The following is a 20861-nucleotide window of genomic DNA, read 5'->3' on the forward strand; positions in this document are numbered from 1 at the left end:
TCCCCCCCATAGACTCACACTCCACTACTCTGTAAAAAATATCAAGTCAATACATCTTTTTTCTATGGAACTCATTCTAGTCTTGTTCTTTATCATCGGAATGTCTGATAAGTGATCTGATCAGAGGCTCTGTAGTTACTGTGGAAACACAGTCATCTTCTCCAACATTAATTCACCAGTAAAACTCATGGAGTTGGATCAATGACAGTGGATGGACACACTAGTTTTTGAATCTCTCTCCACTGAAAGAAGAGAAATAACCTGTAATGTGTTCATTCTCTGTAAACCAACCCTGTCTGACTGTATCAAACACTTTTTAAAAAGTTAGAGCAAACAAATGTTTTCATTTTGCACAATATAATGATGAGTAAGGTTCTAATAGTTTTAGATTTTTCATTATAGTTTAGTTTTATTTAGTTTTGACTTTTTTTCTCTAATTCAATTAGTTTTATTTAGTTTTAGAGCAGGTTTGCTGTTTTATTAATTGTCATTTTTTTCTGAATGCTTAGTTTAGTTTAGTTTAGTTTAGTTTAGTTTAGTTTAGTTTAGTTTAGTTTAGTTTAGTATTAGTTTCAGTTTTTTCATATATTTTATTTTCCATCCTGTTCAAAGAACTACGTGTGGTTACCCTGGACACTTTATTTGGGGGTGGGGTTAGGGTGGCTCTGACTGAGCACAGACACAAACATGTGGACAGTACCATGGATAAATTCCCTATAGCAGGTAATGAAGGTGGGGATGCAATCTATACACAACACCACTTAGGTGAAAACGAAACTGTTCTGCTCTGTCCATATCAACATTGACAAAGATGAAAACGAAGGGAATTTTATACATAATTTTTATCCGTTTTAGTTAGTTTCTTAAGCACACAAGACAGTTTCAGTTATCATTTTTTCTTTTAATTGTAGTTTTTATTTATTTCAGTTAACGAAAATGTTTTTTCAATTTCAGTTTTCATCATTTTGTTCATTTTCGTGAAGGATAATAACCTTGCTGATGAGTAGAAGAAAAGACCAAAGTGCTGCTGCAGTTGAATATTCCTGGTACTTGGTCTGAACTCCAGGAACTACAGGAGCATGAAGATCAGTGGTGGGAATAACGGCGTTAAAATAACGGTGTTTCTAACGCCGTTATTGTTTTCCAGTAAGGGGTAACCTAATGAATTACTATTTGAAATGCTGCAACGCCGTTACCGACAGTGAAATGTGGTGCATTACTATGCACTGACATCTAACAGCTGTTATCTGTCCTGGCTCGCTCAGCCAGGCACGACAGATGTGATGTTCACCGATGAATCGAGTCTTTTGAACGGCTCTTTTCAGTGAACGATAAGAACCGATTCGTTGCAAGCCATTCGTTTACATGCCGTTCTTCTATTGAAATTGCCCACACTGCCTTCATGTGGTGGAAAAGCCGGGCCCTGGTGGACCCCAGCCGGGCCCTGGTGGACCCCAGCCTCACCACAGTTATGGTGTGAAGTACCTGCCTGCTGTTCTACTCTATGCAACTGGCCCATGAAACACACTCAACAATCTGTTTTCTTTTACATATTTGAAGGTTTTTCAAAAAAAGTAATGCAATAATTACTTTCCCTGGCAACTAATTACATTTATGAAGGAGTAATTCCATTACTAATTCAATTACTTTTTTGGGGGGAAAGTAACTAGTAGCTATAGCTAATTACTTTTTTGAAAGTAATTTGACCAATACTGATGAAGACAAGGACGAACAGACAGTTTCCCCCTGAACTCTCACATGGACCGACCACAGCCATCAGTGGAATGAACACTGTGCAGTAGATCCACCACAGTGACTGCTGCTGCTGCTGCCTCAGACACAACTACCCCAGAAGTCATCCATCCTGTTCAACACAGCCACTGGACGAATAAGAATCACATGTCAAATACAGATCCATCTGGGAGCATTCATCAACCTGTGCATCTACAATTATTCTGGAACTATCCAACCATCCTGTGTAATACATGTTTACATTTTTATATTCTCCATTTTTCTCCTTTTATCTTCATATTTGTATATAGACTGAACTGCACTGTCTGGTAGGACTTTATCTGAATATATATATATATATATATATATATATATATATATATATATATATATATATATCTATATATACAGTACAGGCCAAAAGTTTGGACCACCTTCTCATTCTTTGCCATTTTCTTTATTTTCATGACTCTTTACATGTAGATCTCCACTGAAGGCATCAAAACTATGAATGAACACATGTGGAATTATGTACTTAACAAAAAAGTGTGAAATAACTGAAAACATCTCTTAATTCTAGTTTCTTCAAAGTAGCCACCCTTAGCTCTGATGACTGTTTTGCACACTCTTGGCATTCTCTTGATGAGCTTCCAGAGGTAGTCACCTGAAATGGTTTCCTAACAGTCTTGAAGAAGTTCCAGAGATGCTTAGCACTTGTTGGTCCCTTTTGCCTTCACTCTGCGGTCCAGCTCACCCCAAACCATCTCGATTGGGTTCAGGTCGGTGACTGTGGAGGCCAGGTCATCTGGCGCAGCACTCCATCACTCTCCTTCTTGGTCAATATCCCTCACACAGCCTGGAGGTGTGTTTGGGGGTCATTGTCCTGTTGAAACATAAATGATGGTCCAACCTAAACGCAAAACCGGATGGAATGGCATGTCACTTCAGGATGCTGTGGTAGCCATGCTGATTCAGGTTGCCTTCAATCTTGAATAAATCCCCAACAGCGTCACCAGCAAGCACCCCCACACCATCACACCTCCCCCTCATGCTTCACGGTGGGAACCAGGCATGTAGCATCCATCCGTTTCACCTTTTTCTGCGTCGCACAAAGACACGGCGGTTGGATCAAAGATCTCAAATTTGGACTCATCAGACCAAAGCACAGATTTCCACTGTCTAATGTCCATTCCTTGGGTTTCTTGGCCCAAATAATCTCTTCTGTTTGTTTGCCCTCTCCTGAGCAGTGGTTTCCTAGCAGCTATTTGACCATGAAGGCCTGATTCACGGCAGTCTCCTCTAACAGTTGTAGAGATGTGTCTGCTGCTAGAGCTCTGTGTGGTATTCATCTGGTCTCTAATCTGAGCTGCTGTTAATTTGCGATTTCTGAGGCTGGTGACTCAGATGAACTTATCTTCAGCATCAGAGGTGACTCTTGGTCTTCCTTTCCTGGGGCGGTACTCATGGGAGCCAGTTTTCGTGGAGCGCTTGATGGTTTTTTGCGACTGCACTTGGGGACACATTCAAAGTTTTTGAAATTTTCTAGACTGACTGACCTTCATTTCTTAAAGTAATGATGGCCACTCGTTTGTCTTTACTTAGCTGATTGGTTCTCGCCATAATATGCATTCTAACAGTTGTCCAATAGGGCTGTCAGCTGTGCATCAACCTGACTTCTGCACAACACAACTGATGGTCCCAACCCATCAATAAGGCAAGAAATTCCACCTAAGTAACCCTGACAAAGGCACAGCTATGAAGTGGAAACCATTTCAGGTGACTACCTCTGGAAGCTCATCAAGAGAATGCCAAGGGTGTGCAAGGCAGTCATCAGAGCTAAGGGTGGCTACTTTGAAGAAACTAGAATATAAGATATGTTTTCAGTTATTTCACACTTTTTTGTTAAGTACATAATTCCACATGTGTTCATTCATAGTTTTGATGCCTTCAGTGAGAATCTACAATGTAAATAGTCATGAAAATAAAGAAAATGCGAAGAATGAGAAGGTGTGTCCAAACTTTTGGCCTGTACTGTATATATATATATATATATATATATATGTAGTACTTCATATGTACCTTATATTTTATCTATAATTATCTGTTTGCACTGAACAAGAAGAAGTTCTCCAATGTCATTGAATATTCAGTAGAATGACAATAAAGGACATATTCTTCTTCTATTCTATTCTATTCTATTCTATTCTATTCTATTATACATGGTTCATTTCTGATTTCTTTCCAATGGCGCCCTCTTGTGGCTGTTCTATATACAGTTAAGGGTTGATAATCACCAGTAAAGTTCTCAGGTTAAAGCAGTGGTCTATCCTTTTTTGAACCCAGATCTACTTTTAAAGTTTCCAGCCTGTTCAGATCTACCAGCTCACACAGGAAGTCGTACCTACGCATTTAATATACACACAACAAACACAAAACCCATTCAGATAGAATCACAGCAGAGTGGGAGGAGCTTCCCTGCCTCAGTGGGACGTACTCAAGTACTCAAATGTAAGTACTCGTACTTGTACTCGGTCTGGAAAAAAGTGGTATCGGTGCATCCCTACTCTCAACTCACCATGGTTTTTTATTAGTAAGTTGTTGTTGTTTTTTTTTTTTTTATCAATTACTAGAAATTTCAAGCTGCCCCATTTGAATTCCAGGTGACCCCACATGAGTCCCAACCCCAAGGTTGAAAAACACTGGAATACGTCATAAGGTTCAGTTCATTTGGAGATACGTTAGAAACAGGATGAAAACTGGAGTCTGAAAAGGAACTGGGAAATGTCTGACTAAGAAGTAGAGTAAGACAGAGGAAGTCTAAAGTTATATCCAGTGGAAATACTCCTGGAACTCCAACATGTAGGATACCACTGGATCTGGACTTCCATCATCTACAAGAGACTTAAAAACAAGTGTTATGTTATCAGTGGCTTCCTCTTTAAGGCTAATGATGTTCATTTTGTCTTCTGTTAATGTAACTATACTTTTTTTTCTCTTTGCTCAGACAAGGTATAGTTTTAGATGTCACCTTCTTGATAGAGATGTAAGAAATATGGGTTTTGCAATATATCATGATATTTCATTTCACTACTGTATCAATATTAAAAAGTACTGTATCAATTTTTAGGTATTTATTCAAATGCAGATATTGTGGAGGTTCAGTTTTGTTTGTTTTGTTCATATTTTATTTATTATTATTTAACACTATTTTATTCAGTAATGTTAGTTCCTTTGTTGGGATTGAACTAAAATACTGTTCTGATATTAGTTTGAACTAATAGATATGAACATTTGAACAGGATCTTAAACTGTAATGTCTGTAAAACAGAATTTCAGTTTGAACACAGGAACATTTTGTGATATAACATTAGATCCTGTTGGGATCAAATAAAAATGTTTAGTATTTGTAAATATTTCTGGTGTAATTCAATCCTTCCAGGAAATAATCACTAAAAAAAAAGAAACAACAAAAAAAAATTGCCTTTTTAACAGTATCATGATATACCACGATGTATCGTATCATGATCCTTGTATTGTGATTTGTATCGTACCACCAGATTCTTGCCGATTCACAGCCCTAGTGCTTGACAGCTTCCTCTTTGATCTGAAATCAGACTGAGGTGTGATTACTTCAGGCTCAGCATTTTGATCAGTCCTACACTATATTTTATATTTACCCATAAAGGAGACGAACAGTAGCCACCTCCAGAACATATCTGTTGGATCTGGTGTTTTTAGGTTAGTTTTAACTGATTCATACTTCAGTCGGTTTGATTTCTTGGCTGAACAGCAGAAACAACCCATCAGTGTTCTCAAGATAAGTGTTCCAATCAATAACAGGTTTTGTGGTGTCAGAAATCAGTATTTTAATCAAAGTATTAGAAACCAGTGTTTTAATCAAAGTATTCATTTTATAATTAATAGTATTCATTTTATAATAAAAGTACAAATTTTATGTTCAAAAGTATGAATTTATATCAAAAGTATTCATTATCAAAAGTATTCATTTTATTATCAAAAGTACTCATTTTATATTCAAAAGTATTATTTTATATTCAAAGTATTTATTTTATATCAAAATATTCATTTTATATCAAAAGTATTCATTTATATTCAAGTATCATTTATATTTAAAAGCATTAATTTTATAATCAAAAGTATTCATTTTATATTCAAAAGTATTCATTTTATAATCAAAAGTATTCAGTTTTTCTCAAAAGTATTCATTTTAGATTCAAAAGTATTCATTTATACTCAAAAGCATGCATTTTATATTCAAAAATATTCATTTTATAATCTAAAGTATTCATTTTATAATCAAAAGTATTCATTTTTATAATCAGAAGTATTCATTTTCTATTCAAAAGCATTCATTTTATATTCAAAAGCATTCATTTTATATTCAGAAGTAATCATTTCATCCATTAAAAAGATCTGCTGCTCAAATCTGATTTAATTTACTTGGCTTCAGCGATGCCACATACAGATGCCAATTGATAACCTGTTTTGAATAATAACAATATTTATTTTCCTGAATGAAATAATGAATAAGTGTCAAAAAAAGAAAAAAAACAAGTCTTCCAATAATTAGAAAGTGGCCTTTATTAGTCATAACATACATCATGTAAATAATACATAGAGTCGAACATGCTGTCACTTCCTTCTCCTTCAGACCGCAGTTACATCATCTTCAACCACCTGACACTTCATTGACCAGTTTTTTGGTCTCAGAGCTGGAAATGGTTGCATTCCACAATGGACGACTGCTGGAAGCCAGATGAGGTAAAATAGGAGTCAGAGACAGCTTTGGAAACGATACAGCAAAGACTGCACGTCATCAAACAATAACAAACGATGGAGACGTTAAGATGTTCGGCAAAACTCTGCAAAACTACCGAGTACACCGGTGTTATCAAAATATGGTCCAGTGGAAGCATTAGTTAAACAGAACCAGAACTAAACCAAAGTGGACCAAAGCTGAGCGGAGCAGCCCTTCCACCCGTCACTCCAGGTTCATTCTAATAAGGTCATGTGACTAAACTTTAAAAACTGCAGGAACAAAACATAAACCTTGGAATATTGTAATTAATATCAGTGTTCGCCTCGACTAAGAGTGCTTATCGTCTACAGTATTATTCCTACTGTGTGGTGTTAACTCAGAAAAGTGTGAAGAAGAGGAAAACGTCAGGCTGTTTTTGTTCAGATTCTTTTTTTTTGTGCACAGATATACAACCTTATTGTACAACAGGGCTCTCAAACTCATGTTCTTTCAGGTTCCACATTTGGCTCCATTTGATCTCCAGTGGGTCGGACCAGTAAAATAATAACAGAATAACCTATAAATAATGACAACTGCAAATTTTTGTCTTTGTTTTAGTGCAAAAAAAAACAAACAAACATTAAATTATAAAATATACTTTTTAAACTACCCCCCCCTAAAAATATGCTAATAACCAAAAAACCTAAAATTTCTTAAGTAAAGTAAGTGCAGTTTTAACAATATTCGGCCTCATCTTATCATTTCTACATGTGCATTATGGTTCAGATCTACAAAGACACTAAACACGGAGGAACAGGCAGAAAAGAGTTCAAATTGTGCTGAATTTTCTTTAGACATTTCAGGTTGTTCATATTTGTTCAGGTTATTCACATTTTATTGTTACGGATAGTTTGAAAATGTAAATATTTTCATGATTTAATGTTGTTTTTGTAGTAAAACAAAGACAAAAATTTGAAGTTGTCATTATTTATAGGCATAGTGTAATTTTTTTTATTTTTTTTTTTTTCACATCAAACCAAGAAGAAAATATGCAGTCATTCTTTTTTGTCGGTTCTTCTGCTGATTATTTGACTGTAGATCATATTGGTCTGTATGTGGAACCGGAACTAAAATGAGTTCCACAGCCTTGACTGTGGATTTTTACACTTTGTAAATTCATCCTAGGAGCCGGATTGGAACCTTTGGTGGGACGCATGTTTGACACACCTGTTGTACAAAGTGTTCTGTGTCACCCCGTTTCAGAAACAGACATGATGACTAGGGGTGTAAGAAAATATCGGTTCTGCAATATATCACAATATTTCATTTCATGATACTGTATCGATATTAAAAAGTACTGTATCAATATTTTTAGATATTATTCAAATGCAGATATCGTGGAGGTTCATTTTTGCTTTTCCAGCTCTTTTATCTATAAGCTAAATAATGACAACTTCAAATTTTTGTCTTTGTTTTAGTGCAAAATTAACATGAAATTTTGAAAATATTCACATTTTACAAACTATCCTGTAACAATAAATGTGAAAACCTGAACAAATATGAACAACCTGAAATGTCTAAAGAAAATTCAGCACAATTTGAACTATTTCTGGTTTAGTGTCGTTGTAGATTTGATCCATAATGCACACGTAGAAATGATAAGTTGAGGCAGAATATTGTTAAAATTGCACTGATTTTTCTAAAGAAATTTCAGTTTTTTCAGGTTATTCACACGTTTTTTGTTTGGCTAGTTTATAAAAAATAAGTATTTTCATAATTTAATGGGTTTTTTCCACTAAAACAAAGACAACAATTTGCAGTTGTCATTATTTATAGGTTATTCTGTTATTATTTGACTGGTCTGGTCCACTGGAGATCAAATTGGGCTGAATGTGGAACCTGAAAGAACATGAGTTTTCGAGCCCTGGTTCTATTGGTTTTGTGTAAAATGTACACGCAAACGTGACGTATACTCTGTCATCAGTCTGCTTGTGCACATGGTGGGTTTGTGTGGAGGCCTGATGTGAGTGGGGGTACGAGGGCGAAGGGAAAAAGACGAGTACGTAAACGGTTCCATGTCCAAATCTGGAACCACCTGCTGAAAAGACTGACTTTGGGAATGTTGTTTTCAGTAGAGGGAGTGAATGTTGGGCGGGGCTCAGTCAACCACGAGCCAATAAGCTGTTGATGATGCTGCTGATGGACGCTGCCCCGCCCCTCCAGGAAGGTGTGGTGGTCGCCCCGATTTACGGACCGACACCTGACCGTCACAGACTGGAAAAGACGCAAACACAAAAGCCTTTAAGCAGCAGCGAACACCTCCCAGGTCCACAAAAGTAGAACAAGGAAAACATGATCTGGAACCAGACAGATGTGGATTTAAGAGAAAACAAAGTACGGAGTCCTGACACAGACGAACGATGATGGAGTTACTGTGAAGAGCACATGTTTTAAGCAGAACCCCATGAATAAAAGCCTTGGACTGTTCCTCTGCCTCCCAGTTCACAGACAGCTGTGTCTGTTTTAACCTGTTCAGGAGTTCCATGGGAAGAAGACCATTTAGATGACGATTTACTGCTTTGGTCCACAGTGGACACACTGACACCAGCACTGAAATGGTACTGGACTGGTACCGTCTACTGGTACCATCTACTAGGACTGCACTGTCTACTGGTACCATCTACTGGTGCTGGTACTGTCTACTGGTACCATCTACTGGTACTGCACTGTCTACTGGTACCATCTACTAGGACTGCACTGTCTACTGGTACCATCTACTGGTGCTGGTACCGTCTACTGGTACCATCTACTGGTACTGCACTGTCTACTGGTACCATCTACTGGTGCTGGTACCGTCTACTGGTACCATCTACTGGTACTGCACTGTCTACTGGTACCATCTACTGGTGCTGGTACCATCTACTGTCACTGTCTATTGGTACCATCTACTGGTACTGCACTGTCTACTGGTACCATCTACTGGTGCTGGTACCATCTACTGGCATTGTCTACTGGTACCGTCTGCTGGTGCTGGTACCGTCTACTGGTACCGTCTACTGGCACCACCTACTGGTACCATCTACTGGTGCTGGTACCGCCTACTGATACTGTACTGTCTACTGGTACTGGCACTGTCTACTGGTACTATCTATTGGTAGTGGTACCATCTACTGGCACCATCTACTGGTAGTGGTACTGTCTACTGGAACTGTCTACTGGTACTGGTACTGTCTACTGGTACTGTCTACTGGTACTGGTACTGTCTACTGGTACCACTTACTGGTACTGGTACTGTCTACTATTATCACTGTCCTGAGACGCTCATGTCCAAGTGTCTGCTGTCAGAGACAACACCATGTCTGTAAAAGTACTGCACTGTTGACCATAGGTGGCGCTATAGGCCTTAGACTAAGAGTATCCATAGAAGGACATATGAGCTCAACTGGATAACGCATCTGAGTTAAAAATATTTTCTGATTTATGGTGAAATACCAAGTTGATGGACGTGTATTTACAAATGAAAAGAAGTTCACCAGACAAAAAATCAATATGTTCATTTGTTCTACCATTAAACTGAGGTCAAAGTACATTTGAACATTGTTGTTTCTTTCTAATTGGCCTTTTCCAGATTGTCTATAGTGCATTTCCATATTGGTTTGTACTGTTCATGACTGTATTTGTGTCTTACCTCCTTCAGTTTGTAGTCAGCTCCAAGGTTTTGTGCGTACAGGTTGCTGTTTTGGCACGTAGTAGCATCACATTGCCATGGTATTTGGAAGCAGGCGCGTAGACGTCGGCAGCTTTGAGCTTACAGTAAAAGGCAGTAGCTGCAAAGCGCAGTAGGTCTGTGCTGATGTCCTGTATGGGTGGAGGTGATCAGGTCCACCACAGCAGCCACACGAGCTTCCAGGTCTGACAACGGCAAGAAGAGTGTCCAGCAGCTGGAGACAAAACACAACAGCATTCACAAGATGACCTGGAACACAGCTGCTGGTTTTCACCATCGCAGCTTCTACTCATGTTTATTAGAATCTAAGCCAGGGGTTTCCCACAGTGGGTACCCATACCCCCAGGGGTACTTGGAAGAAGCCCAGGGGGTACTTAATCCATTAAATAAGTCATCATGTACTGAATACAAAATAAATGATGAGAATTAATGCTGAAATATGAAACACAATAAATACATTCATATAATAGTTTTATTGTCTTTGGTAACATTTGAAGAACATTATATTTGATATGATTCAAAATGGTTTATTTGAGTCGATAAGGAATTATTTTATGTTGATGAAAGGTTCATTTATTAATTAATGATCAATTTATTTATTTTTATCAATGACAGACGGCCTTTTTTCAGTTATATTTTACACAAAATTTACTTTATAAAATGTGTTATTTCTTTATATATTACAGTTAAATATATGTTGTTTGTATATAAAGTTTTGTAAATATAAACAGACACCTTTGGCACAAGAACACATTTGGAATCATTTTTTTCAATCACAAATGCTGAAGTGAGAGGTGAGGGGTACTTGGATAAAAAAAAGTCTATTTCAGGGGGTACTTCACTGTAAAAAGTCTAATTCAGGGGGTACTCTGCTATACAAAAGTCTGTTTCAGGGGGCACTCCACTGTAAAAGTCAATGTCAGGGGGTACTCCACTGCAAAAAGTCTATTTCAGGGGGTCTCCACTGTAAAAAAAAGTCTATTTCAGGGGGTACTCTGCTGTAAAAAGTCTATTTTCAGGGGCTAATGCCATGAACGGCTAATGTTATGAAAAGCTAATGTATGAAAGGCTAATGTTCTCCTATGTTTTCCTCCTGTTGAATCCATTTCCATTCATACTGTATACTTATGTGTCCAGTAAAACCTACAAACTCCTCCTGATCAAGTCATGATCATTTTATAATAGTGAGAAAATACTACTGATGGATTTTTGGGTAAAATAAATAAAGTAGCCTTATATGTATGTCAGTGTTTGTAAACGGTGCTTTTCTGGACTACTACTAAAAAAATAAAAATAAAAGGGGCAAAAATTTAAAGTATACCCACTTCTCCAGGGACCACTACACCACTGATAGGACCAATATTTTGGCAGATATTAGTCATTTGAACACAAGATCCTTACAATCATGTTTCTATACCCAGAAGACTTTGGCAGTGACTGCTGGACAATGTGGTACAACATGCACAAATACACCACAACATAAAAACTAGCACATCCAGAACCTGTGGATCCACACGGGCCAACGCACTAGTTTCCTGTATATTCTTTAATGTGATCCAACATAATCCAGTATTAGAACCGAGGACAGAGGAGTTAAACAGTCGTATGGATGAGTTTATACTGTAGATGTGCATCTGCTTCAAACTAAACTCGGACACAGAGCAGATGCACTTGTTCCAGTTTCTAGTTCCCTTCTAACCAAATGCATCCGAACCTCCAGATGAATGTTTGTTGCTTACCTTGCTGTACTCAGCGCTGATGAACTGCTGTATGAACGCACACATGGCTTCAGTTTCAGCTTCAGACTCTTTGCCTGGCGTCAGCTTGGCTCTGTAACTCTGCAAAACATTGAACAGTGACATCAACAAGATCTGATGGACACTGAGGCATCAACACACTGTTGTATTCATGGGAACTGGGATGGATGGATAGAACGATAGAACGATAGAACGATAGATAGAACGATAGATAGAACGATAGATAGATAGAACAATAGATAGAACGATGGAACGATAGAACGATAGATAGATAGAACGATAGATAGAACAATAGAACGATAGAACGATAGATAGAACGATAGAACGATAGAACGATAGATAGAACGATAGAGAGAACGATAGAACGATAGAACGATAGAACGATAGAACGATAGATAGAACGATAGATAGAACGATAGATAGATAGATAGATAGATAGATAGATAGATAGATAGATAGATAGATAGATAGATAGATAGATAGATAGATAGATAGATAGATAGATAGAACAGTATTTGTCAGTATTATCTGACAGTTCTGTGAGTGTGTGTTTGAACCTGTGTGTGTGTGTGTGTGTGTGTGTGTGCATGTGTGTGTGTTTGAACCTGTGTGTGTGTGTGTGTGTGTGTTTGAACCTGTGTGTGTGTTTGAACCTGTGTGTGTGTGTGTGTGTGTGTTTGAACCTGTGTGTGTGTGTGTGTGTTTGAACCTGTGTGTGTGTGTTGAACCTGTGTGTGTGTGTGTGTGTGTGTGTGTGTTTGAACCTGTGTGTGTGCTGCTACGTAGGAGTGGGATCCATCAAACAGGAACAGGACCTCCACCGGCTGGTTCTGCCTCTGCAGCTGAGAACACATTTCAAAGGCCACACACGCCCCGAAGGAGTAACCTGCGATTCGATAGGGCCCGTCCGCCTGAACCTGTCTGATACAGGACACGTAGTAGGACGCCAGGGACTCGATACTGTCCAGAGGAGCAGCTGGAACCACAGAGACAAACACAGGACATGGACTTCAGTTCAGGAACAAACAGCAGGCATGAACCCTTTACATTAGGGGGATTCAGATCCGGTCCTGGAGGGCCCGGATCCTCCATGTTTTAGATGTTTCCCTCTTCCATCACACCTGGAAGCCTTTACACCAGGGGTCTCAAACATGTGTCCCAGGGCCAAATGCGGCCGGTCAAAGGTTCCAATCCGGCCCCTGGGATGAATTTACAAAGTGTAAAAATTCCACATATTCATTTTAGTTCCAGTTCCACATACAGACCAATATGATCTACAGTCAAATAATAACAGCAGAAGAACCAGCAAAAAAGAATGACTGCATATTTTCTTCTTGGTTTGATGTAAAAAGAAATGACATTATGCCTATAAATAATGACAACTTCAAATTTTTGTCTTTGTTTTAGTGCAAAAAAACCCATTAAATTATGAAAATATTTACATTTTCAAACTATCCTGTAACAATAAAATGTGAATAACCTGAACAAATATGAACAACCTGAAATGTCGAAAGAAAATTTAGCACAATTTGAACAGTTTTCTGCCTGTTCCTCAGTGTTTAGTGTCTTTGTAGATCTGATCCATAATGCACATGGACAAATGATAAGTTGAGGCAGAATATTGTTAAAATTGCTCTCATTTTTCTGAAGAAATTTCAGTTTTTTCAGGTTATTCACATCTTTTTTTTTTGGATAGTTTATAAAAGTAAGTATTTTCATAATTTAATGGGTTTTTTTGCTCTAAAACAAAGACAAAAATTTGCAGTTGTCATTATTTATAGGTTATTCTGTTATTTGACTGGTCTGGCCCACTGGAGATCAAATCGGGCTGAATGTGGAACCTGAAAGAACATGAGTTTGAGAACCCTGATCTACATCCTCCTCTTTAGAAACATCCTAATAATACTTCAACAGACAGTAACATTCATATAGTGTCAGTAAGAGTTGTAATATTTCAGATTAACTACAGACAAAGTTTTAGAGTGGACATAAAATGGTTTAGTTTGGGTGCTTTTAAATACCGTTGGTGCACTGGAGGCCGTAGCAGGGCATGGTCAGCTGGGATGTGAGCGTCTTAAACGCAGCGATGGAGCCCTCTATGGGATGGACCAGGAACAGCGGCCTGTCCTGAGTCTGACCTTTACTGATCGGAACCACCGTCGGGCCCCGAGGGTCGACCAACAGCTGCGATAGATCCGTGTCCATCAAAGAGCGAATGACGCCGCTCTTGGCTGGATGAGAGTCTGGTGGTGAGAAGAAGAGAGAAAAAACACAGGAATGAGGTAGACGTGTTAGAACAGGGATTAAAGCAAAAATTTTTCATCTGACTGAAAATTTTCTTCTGGTCAAAATCATTGACCACTATTAAAAATGATGCAATACAATACTACTATAGCGTACAAGTTTATATAGTCAAATTTGGCAATACTGTAAAACACACTGAATGGGAGAGTGTAAAGGTGTAGAAGATTAGTAACATGGATAGAAAAAATGTCATGACTGGTATTGGTGGGGGGTCTGGGGGTCCTCCCCCAGAAAATTTTTGAAACTTCAGGTCAATTTTGGTGCTCTGTGGTTAATTTTAAAGGGTATGAAACCTTTGAAGCAAGTGAAAATAATAACTAGAAGAAAACCTTACTGCAAAAAATGAGTGAAAACTTTTTATTTAACAATTTAGGAACTCCAAAAACATAACTCCAACTCCAACAGCACATGAATTTTGGGGAAATGTCTGTGTAAATGTAACCCTAACCAACTAATCTTTTATTTTTTCAGCTTTTATATTTATATATATTTATATATTCCGTTACAGATCCTCTCTGAGGGTATTTAAAATACAGTGGCTTTGCAAATACCAAGGGTGTTACTCATTCATTCAATTTTATCTTCGTACTGTACCACACAGATAGAAATAAGATGCTAACGGGTCAAAATAAAGCACTTATGCAGTCGGGCGCGTAACCGCGTAAGGCCGCGGCGCGCACAGCCGCACGCACGGGAAGGGCACATACACACAAACACACACACTAGTCATATACCGGCAAGAGGAAACAAGCTATGAACCCAAACATGAAGGTACATGTAGATCAGTTCTGTCTTCTTCCTTTTCGCTGTGGTTCTTTCATAATGAAAGCTACTTGTTAGCACTAAACTAAAGTTAGTCTGGAGGCTGAACTTCGGTAAAGCTGAACTTGTCCATGTGTTTCTGAGGCACAGAATGAGCAGCGTTTCCTTCCAAAGAGAAATAGTCATCAATCTCTCCTCCCGACATATAAATAAAGAAGTCATCTTCTTATCATCACTGTTAAAACTATCAGCCCCCTGTGCGTGGCGTGCCTGTGTTAAACACCTGCAGACCCAGGACAGCAGACCCAGGACAGGATCGTGACTGGACTCCGTGAAACACGTGGGGAAGTTACTTCAATATGACTTTTTTCCCCCCTCAATTTTTCCTTTTGACGGAAATCCGTCGTGGTGACGGAGAACTTTAATCCCTGTGTTAGAAAGAAACTAAATGAGTACACGGAACAGGGGATGAGAGCAGGGGTGTCAACGCCAGGTTAGTTCAGGGTCATATTCAGCCCACGATGAGTTAAAGTGGACCGGACCAGTACAATAATAAAAATAATAGGATCAGAATGGATCAATATTAGAAAATATTATAAGAAAAAAAAACTGAAAAAAAGAAAAAAAAGAAAATAGAGAGAAGAAAAAAAAGATTAAGAGAAGAAAAAAGAGAGAAAAGCAAGGAAAAAGAGAATAGGAAGAAAAAGAAAAGAGAAAGAAAGGAGAAAAAAGAGGAGAAAAAGAAGAGAAAGAAGAGAAAGAAAAGAAAGAAGAGAAGAAAACAGGGAAGAGGAAAAAACAAAAAAAAGAACTGATCGATATTTCTGATAATTCAGGCAGTAAAAAATTTCCACCTGTTCTGGATATATTTATATATGGACATCAAATTTAACGCTTTTTAAAGCCATTTAAGGCCTTAATTTTCACAAAATCTATTTAATGACTTTTACTGCTTTTTAATTTCCCGCATAAACCCTGATAAATGAGTGAAACTCATACAATACCATTTGAAACGTCTTGTTTTCCATTAGCCAGCTGCCGCAGCTTGTTTATGCTGAGTTGGCGGATCTCCCTCATGGCCATCACGATGTCGTAGTCTCGCTCCAGCGTCTGGCGAACCTCCACGCCCATCAACGAGTCCAGACCCAGATCGGCCAATGAGGCGTCGGCGTTCAGGCTGTTGACGTCCCGTACACCTGAGGATCACAGCAGGAGTTACAGCGGATCGGTTCATCATCTGCACCTTCGTCAGCTGTTTTCACCACCGTCTTCTGTCCGTCCGACGCCGACTCAATGTGTCGGTTGTATTTTAGATTCCAACCACAGCAGCCGTCGGTGGACATGCGCTCTGAAAACACTTATTAAGAACCTCCAAATAAGTGATGTGATGGTCCATCTTTAAATTCCTGCTCTATGAATAAGATCTCCGCTCTAAGGACATGTCCTGGTCTCCTATCTGTTTATATGTGTTTTATAAATAGGTGTGTGTGTCTCAGTCAGATGCATACTTGTGTCTGTTTCTGAGTGCCTTTGGATGGTGAAGGAAACTGGACTTACTGACACCTGGACTTTCTTGGACATTTCTCTGTAGGACAGTGTTCTGATGGTCTGTCTCTCTTCTATCATTAATTGCCTTTTTCTCTTTTCCATTTTTATAGTAACACACTACTCTGCAGTACAATACTGTTCTAATAATGCTCCAACAGTATGGTACCAAAGTGTGTTCCAACACTACTTTTCTGCAGACACAGGGGGTTGGAAGGAATTCACAAACGTTGGGACACCTGGAGGAATTGGTAGCACCAACTTTTGAGGCTTGATCAACCTCCACTGCTGCAGAACTGCATTAAGTTGTTAACCCATCTCTTGTTCACCTTTTTGTATAATTCTGAAATGTACATTATTTTTCAGTTTTGTTTAACCTTAACTTTTTTTTTTTTTTTTACCTCTGGCAGTTCACCTTTGTACCATTTCAAGCTGTTCATTGGACTGGAACTGCCTGAATTTCAATACAAAACTGGAAAAATTGGGGTGTTCTAAAACTTTTGACCGGTAGTGTACATGTGTATATATCTCCTATAGACAGTGAGTATATATATGTGTGTATATCTCCTACAGACAGTGTGTATATATATATGTGTACATCTCCTATAGACAGTGTGTATATAAGTGTGTATATTTCCTATTGACAGTGACTGTATATATATATATATATATATATATATGTGTGTGTGTGTGTGTGTGTATATCTCTTAGAGACAGTGTGTATATATGTGTGTATATCTCCTATAGACAGTGAGTATATAAGTGTGCATATCTCCTACAGATAGTGTGTATATGTGTGTGTATATCTCCTATAGATAGTGTGTATATATGTGCGTATATCTCCAATAGATAGTGTGTATATGTGTATGTATATCTCCTATAGACAGTATATATATATGTTTGTATATCTTACCCAGAATGTGTGCTACAGCGTCCACCAGGTCTCTCTGACTTCCTGCTTCGGTCTTGACCACCGTCCTCTCTGCCAGGACAAAGCTGGACATCACCGGCCGCCGCTGGCAAATGAATGCGTCCAGCGCCTCCAGGCAGGACGTGATGCGTTGAGGTAAAGTTCCACCGATGACCGTGTCGTTGCCACCCATGGTCTCCAGGACCACACCCACATCGCCAATGGCTCCCCATTGGACTGCCAGTCCGGGTAGGTTATCGTAGCGGCGCTTCTCGCACACGCGCTCCATGGCTGAGTTTGCGTAACCATAGTTACTTTGGCCAGCGTTGCCACGGCCACAGCTCACAGAGGAGAAGGCCACGAAGTAGCTGAGGTCTGGACATAACTTTCTGGTCACTCTGGGAAGAAAAGGAAGCAGGTTTATAAGCACCCAAAGAGAAGTCAGTAGAACTCCTTAAATGATCTGCATAGACTTAAAGGTGCAGGAGACTTTCATGACCAATTTTCCATCAGATCTGTCAAACCTCAGTCCTATCCTCAGTATCATGAGTCTGTAAGTCTTTCTGTCATTACTCACCTGAATCTCTTGCATTACAGTGAACAGTTTCTTAGAACCATCCACCAGAAACAAACCATGTGTTTACAAACAGAGCCAGGAGGGAACTCGGGCATCTTCAGAATTTTGTTGCAACGTGCATTGTGGGAAAGAGAGGTTCACGCAGCCGCCTGACAGCGGCAGCACTACCATCTGATATTACGTGAATGAAACAAACACAATGCGGAAACGGCTGAAACGCGGAAACAGCTGAAACAGGGAAACGGCTGAAACGGGGAAACAGCTGGAGGAATATGCATAGCGGGAAGGGAGCTCCTGCCTGTTTGTAGCAGCTGCCGCTGTCAGGTGGCTGCGTGAGCCTTCGCTTCCCACAATGCACGTTGCAACAAAATTCCGAAGATACCCGATTTCCCTCCCGACTCTGTTTGTAAACACATAGTTTGTTTATGGTGGATGGCACTAAGAAACTGTTCACTGTAATGCAAGAGATTCAGGTGAGCAATGACAGACAGACTTACAGATTCATGATACTGAGGATATGACTGAGGTTTGACAGATTTGATGGAAAATTGGTCACGAAAGTCTCCTGCACCTTTAAGGAAGAGCGTGGATCTTACTTGTCCAAATTAATGGTGCCATCATATTTTGGTTTGTTAACATCAACGAAGAGCTGAGGAGTTAGATTCTCCAACATGCCATCTTTCAACACCTGAAGTTTTAGATGAAAAAAAAATAGGACAAACACTCAGTTGAAGCCACAGAAGTGTGTATGAAGCCCACCAAAGAGTCCAGTGGTCCAGACTATGTTCAGAACCAGACACAGTTAAAAAGGGACTGATAATTACCATGGCCAGGTGGAAGACGCCACCTACTGGACCCATCCTGCATGCCTCACCGATCAGTCTTTCTGTTCCTTCAAGCGTGCTCACGTCATTTGTCGACACTAGCACGTCCACACCTTGACTCCGCCATTCTTGGACTCGCTTTGCCTGGTACCCTAGAAAAGAATCACAACCAGTCATGAAGTTCAACAGGTTCTACTCATGTGGCATCAGACCAAAGCTTCAGTCTGCGTAAGGGATTCACCTGGAAGGACTTGGAATTACGAGTAAGTACAGCTGGGATATAGGCCAAAGTACAACTGAGACATGGGCCAAAGTACAACTGAGGTATAGGCCAAAGTACAGCTGAGATATAGGCCAAAGTACAGCTGATATACAGACCAAAGTATAGTTCAGATATAGGCCAAAGTCCAGATGAGATATAGGCCAAAGTATGGGTCTAGCGTCTATCTTGAAACTTCAGACAGATATCAACTGACTATGTATAATCGACTTATAGGAAGTCAGAGATGACCTTTCATTTGGTACCAGTTTTGTTGACCTTGGATGACCTACAAAGGTCAAATGTGAAGTCATGATTTTCAAGATACTCCATTTTCACCCATAACTCTCAGTTTCGCAGAAAAAAGGCTAGTAACATGATACAAAGTGTGAAAAAAGTAGGAAATTAAGTATTTTTTTGTTTTTCCATATCATTTCCTGTTTCAGAGTTATGGCAGAAAACATCTCTATTTCCCGCACTTTTTTGCAATTTTCATTCCCTTATAACTTCGGAACTGTTTAAGACGGAAGAATACAACTTCTACCACAATGTTCAGCTAGAAAAGTAGGAAACAGTGTTCTTTTAGTTTTCCTCTGTCACTTCTGGCTTTTGAGTTAGAATGGTTGAAAGTTTGTCACTTGTGTGTAAATTCACTAAATGTCTTCTATCTGTGAAATGATGCAGATATGGACTAACAGTATTATCCACTGATCAGAACTCACAAATGGTCTTTCATTTGGGAACAATTTTGCTGACCTTCAATGACCTTGAAAGGTCAAATTCATAATTTCCAAAATACCCCATTTTTAACCATAACTCCTTCAATTTTGCAGGTAGAGAAAAAACACTAGTATCAAGTTATAAAGCGTGAAAATATCGGCCAAAGTTCTCGGCCAAAGTTCTCGGTCAAAGGCCTCCGACAAATGCACTATGACAGTTTCATCTGTATGTCTGTGCCCGTACCTACAAAACATGCCTACCTGATAACTACAAAACATTAGGGCCCAATTTATTTGTCCAATTTGACCTTGTGTGAGACTGCAAATGAAAACAAATTTTGGGCTAACTCTGGTACAATGTATGAAAGAGCCACACTTTTTATATTTAATTTGAGATGGTTCCATTCAAACAAAGTTAATCCACCCTGGATGTAACTCACCGTTCCTAATGCCTGATCTGGAAGTCAGCACCAGTTTCCGGGCTCCTCTTTCGGTCAACCACTGAGCTAATTCAAGTCCAAAGCCCCCAAGTCCACCAGTGATGATATAGGAGTGGGAGGCAGGACAGAAAGTCCGGCAGATCGCAGGAAGAGTCAAAGGGGAACCAGTTTGGAATGTCTGATCCTCCGGACGGATCTGTGGGAACAACACAACAATCATCATGGCTGCACATGTAAGTTAAGTTAAGTTCCTAAACAAGTCCCCCAGAGAAAATGAAGCCATTTATGCCCAGTGACACTAAAACAAAAGCTGAAAAATGTAAAAAAAAAAAAAAAAAAGAGGAAGTCTTATGTGAGTATCCACAGACAAATGCCAACCTGACAGACTCCACCAAAGGAGATGTTATGAGCTGCTCATCAATGTAACAACAACACAACTATATATTATTTTGGGCTAGGGTTAGGGTTGGGGTTGGGGCTGGGGCTGGGGTTGGGGCTGGGGTTGGGGCTGGGGCTACGGCTGGGGCTACGGCTGGGGTAGGGGCTG

General features: G+C 39.3%; 1 protein-coding gene across 1 annotated transcript in view; it reads right to left on the minus strand.

The window, feature by feature from the left end:
- Window positions 1-8559: 8559 nt before the first annotated feature.
- LOC115410365 (fatty acid synthase-like) overlaps window positions 8560-20861 on the minus strand; it is a 66518-nt gene continuing 54216 nt past the window's right edge. Inside the window, 15 exon segments of the mRNA XM_030121989.1 lie at window positions 8560-8704; window positions 8706-8741; window positions 8743-8764; window positions 10163-10219; window positions 10222-10351; window positions 10353-10415; window positions 10417-10431; window positions 11957-12055; window positions 12739-12950; window positions 13996-14217; window positions 16045-16236; window positions 17499-17893; window positions 18669-18760; window positions 18897-19048; window positions 20315-20510. Coding sequence (XP_029977849.1) covers window positions 8653-8704; window positions 8706-8741; window positions 8743-8764; window positions 10163-10219; window positions 10222-10351; window positions 10353-10415; window positions 10417-10431; window positions 11957-12055; window positions 12739-12950; window positions 13996-14217; window positions 16045-16236; window positions 17499-17893; window positions 18669-18760; window positions 18897-19048; window positions 20315-20510 — 1935 coding nt within the window. The 3' untranslated portion in view covers window positions 8560-8652.

The sequence above is a fragment of the Sphaeramia orbicularis genome, chromosome 19, assembly GCF_902148855.1.
Source record: "Sphaeramia orbicularis chromosome 19, fSphaOr1.1, whole genome shotgun sequence".
In the NCBI taxonomy this organism is placed as follows: domain Eukaryota; kingdom Metazoa; phylum Chordata; class Actinopteri; order Kurtiformes; family Apogonidae; genus Sphaeramia; species Sphaeramia orbicularis.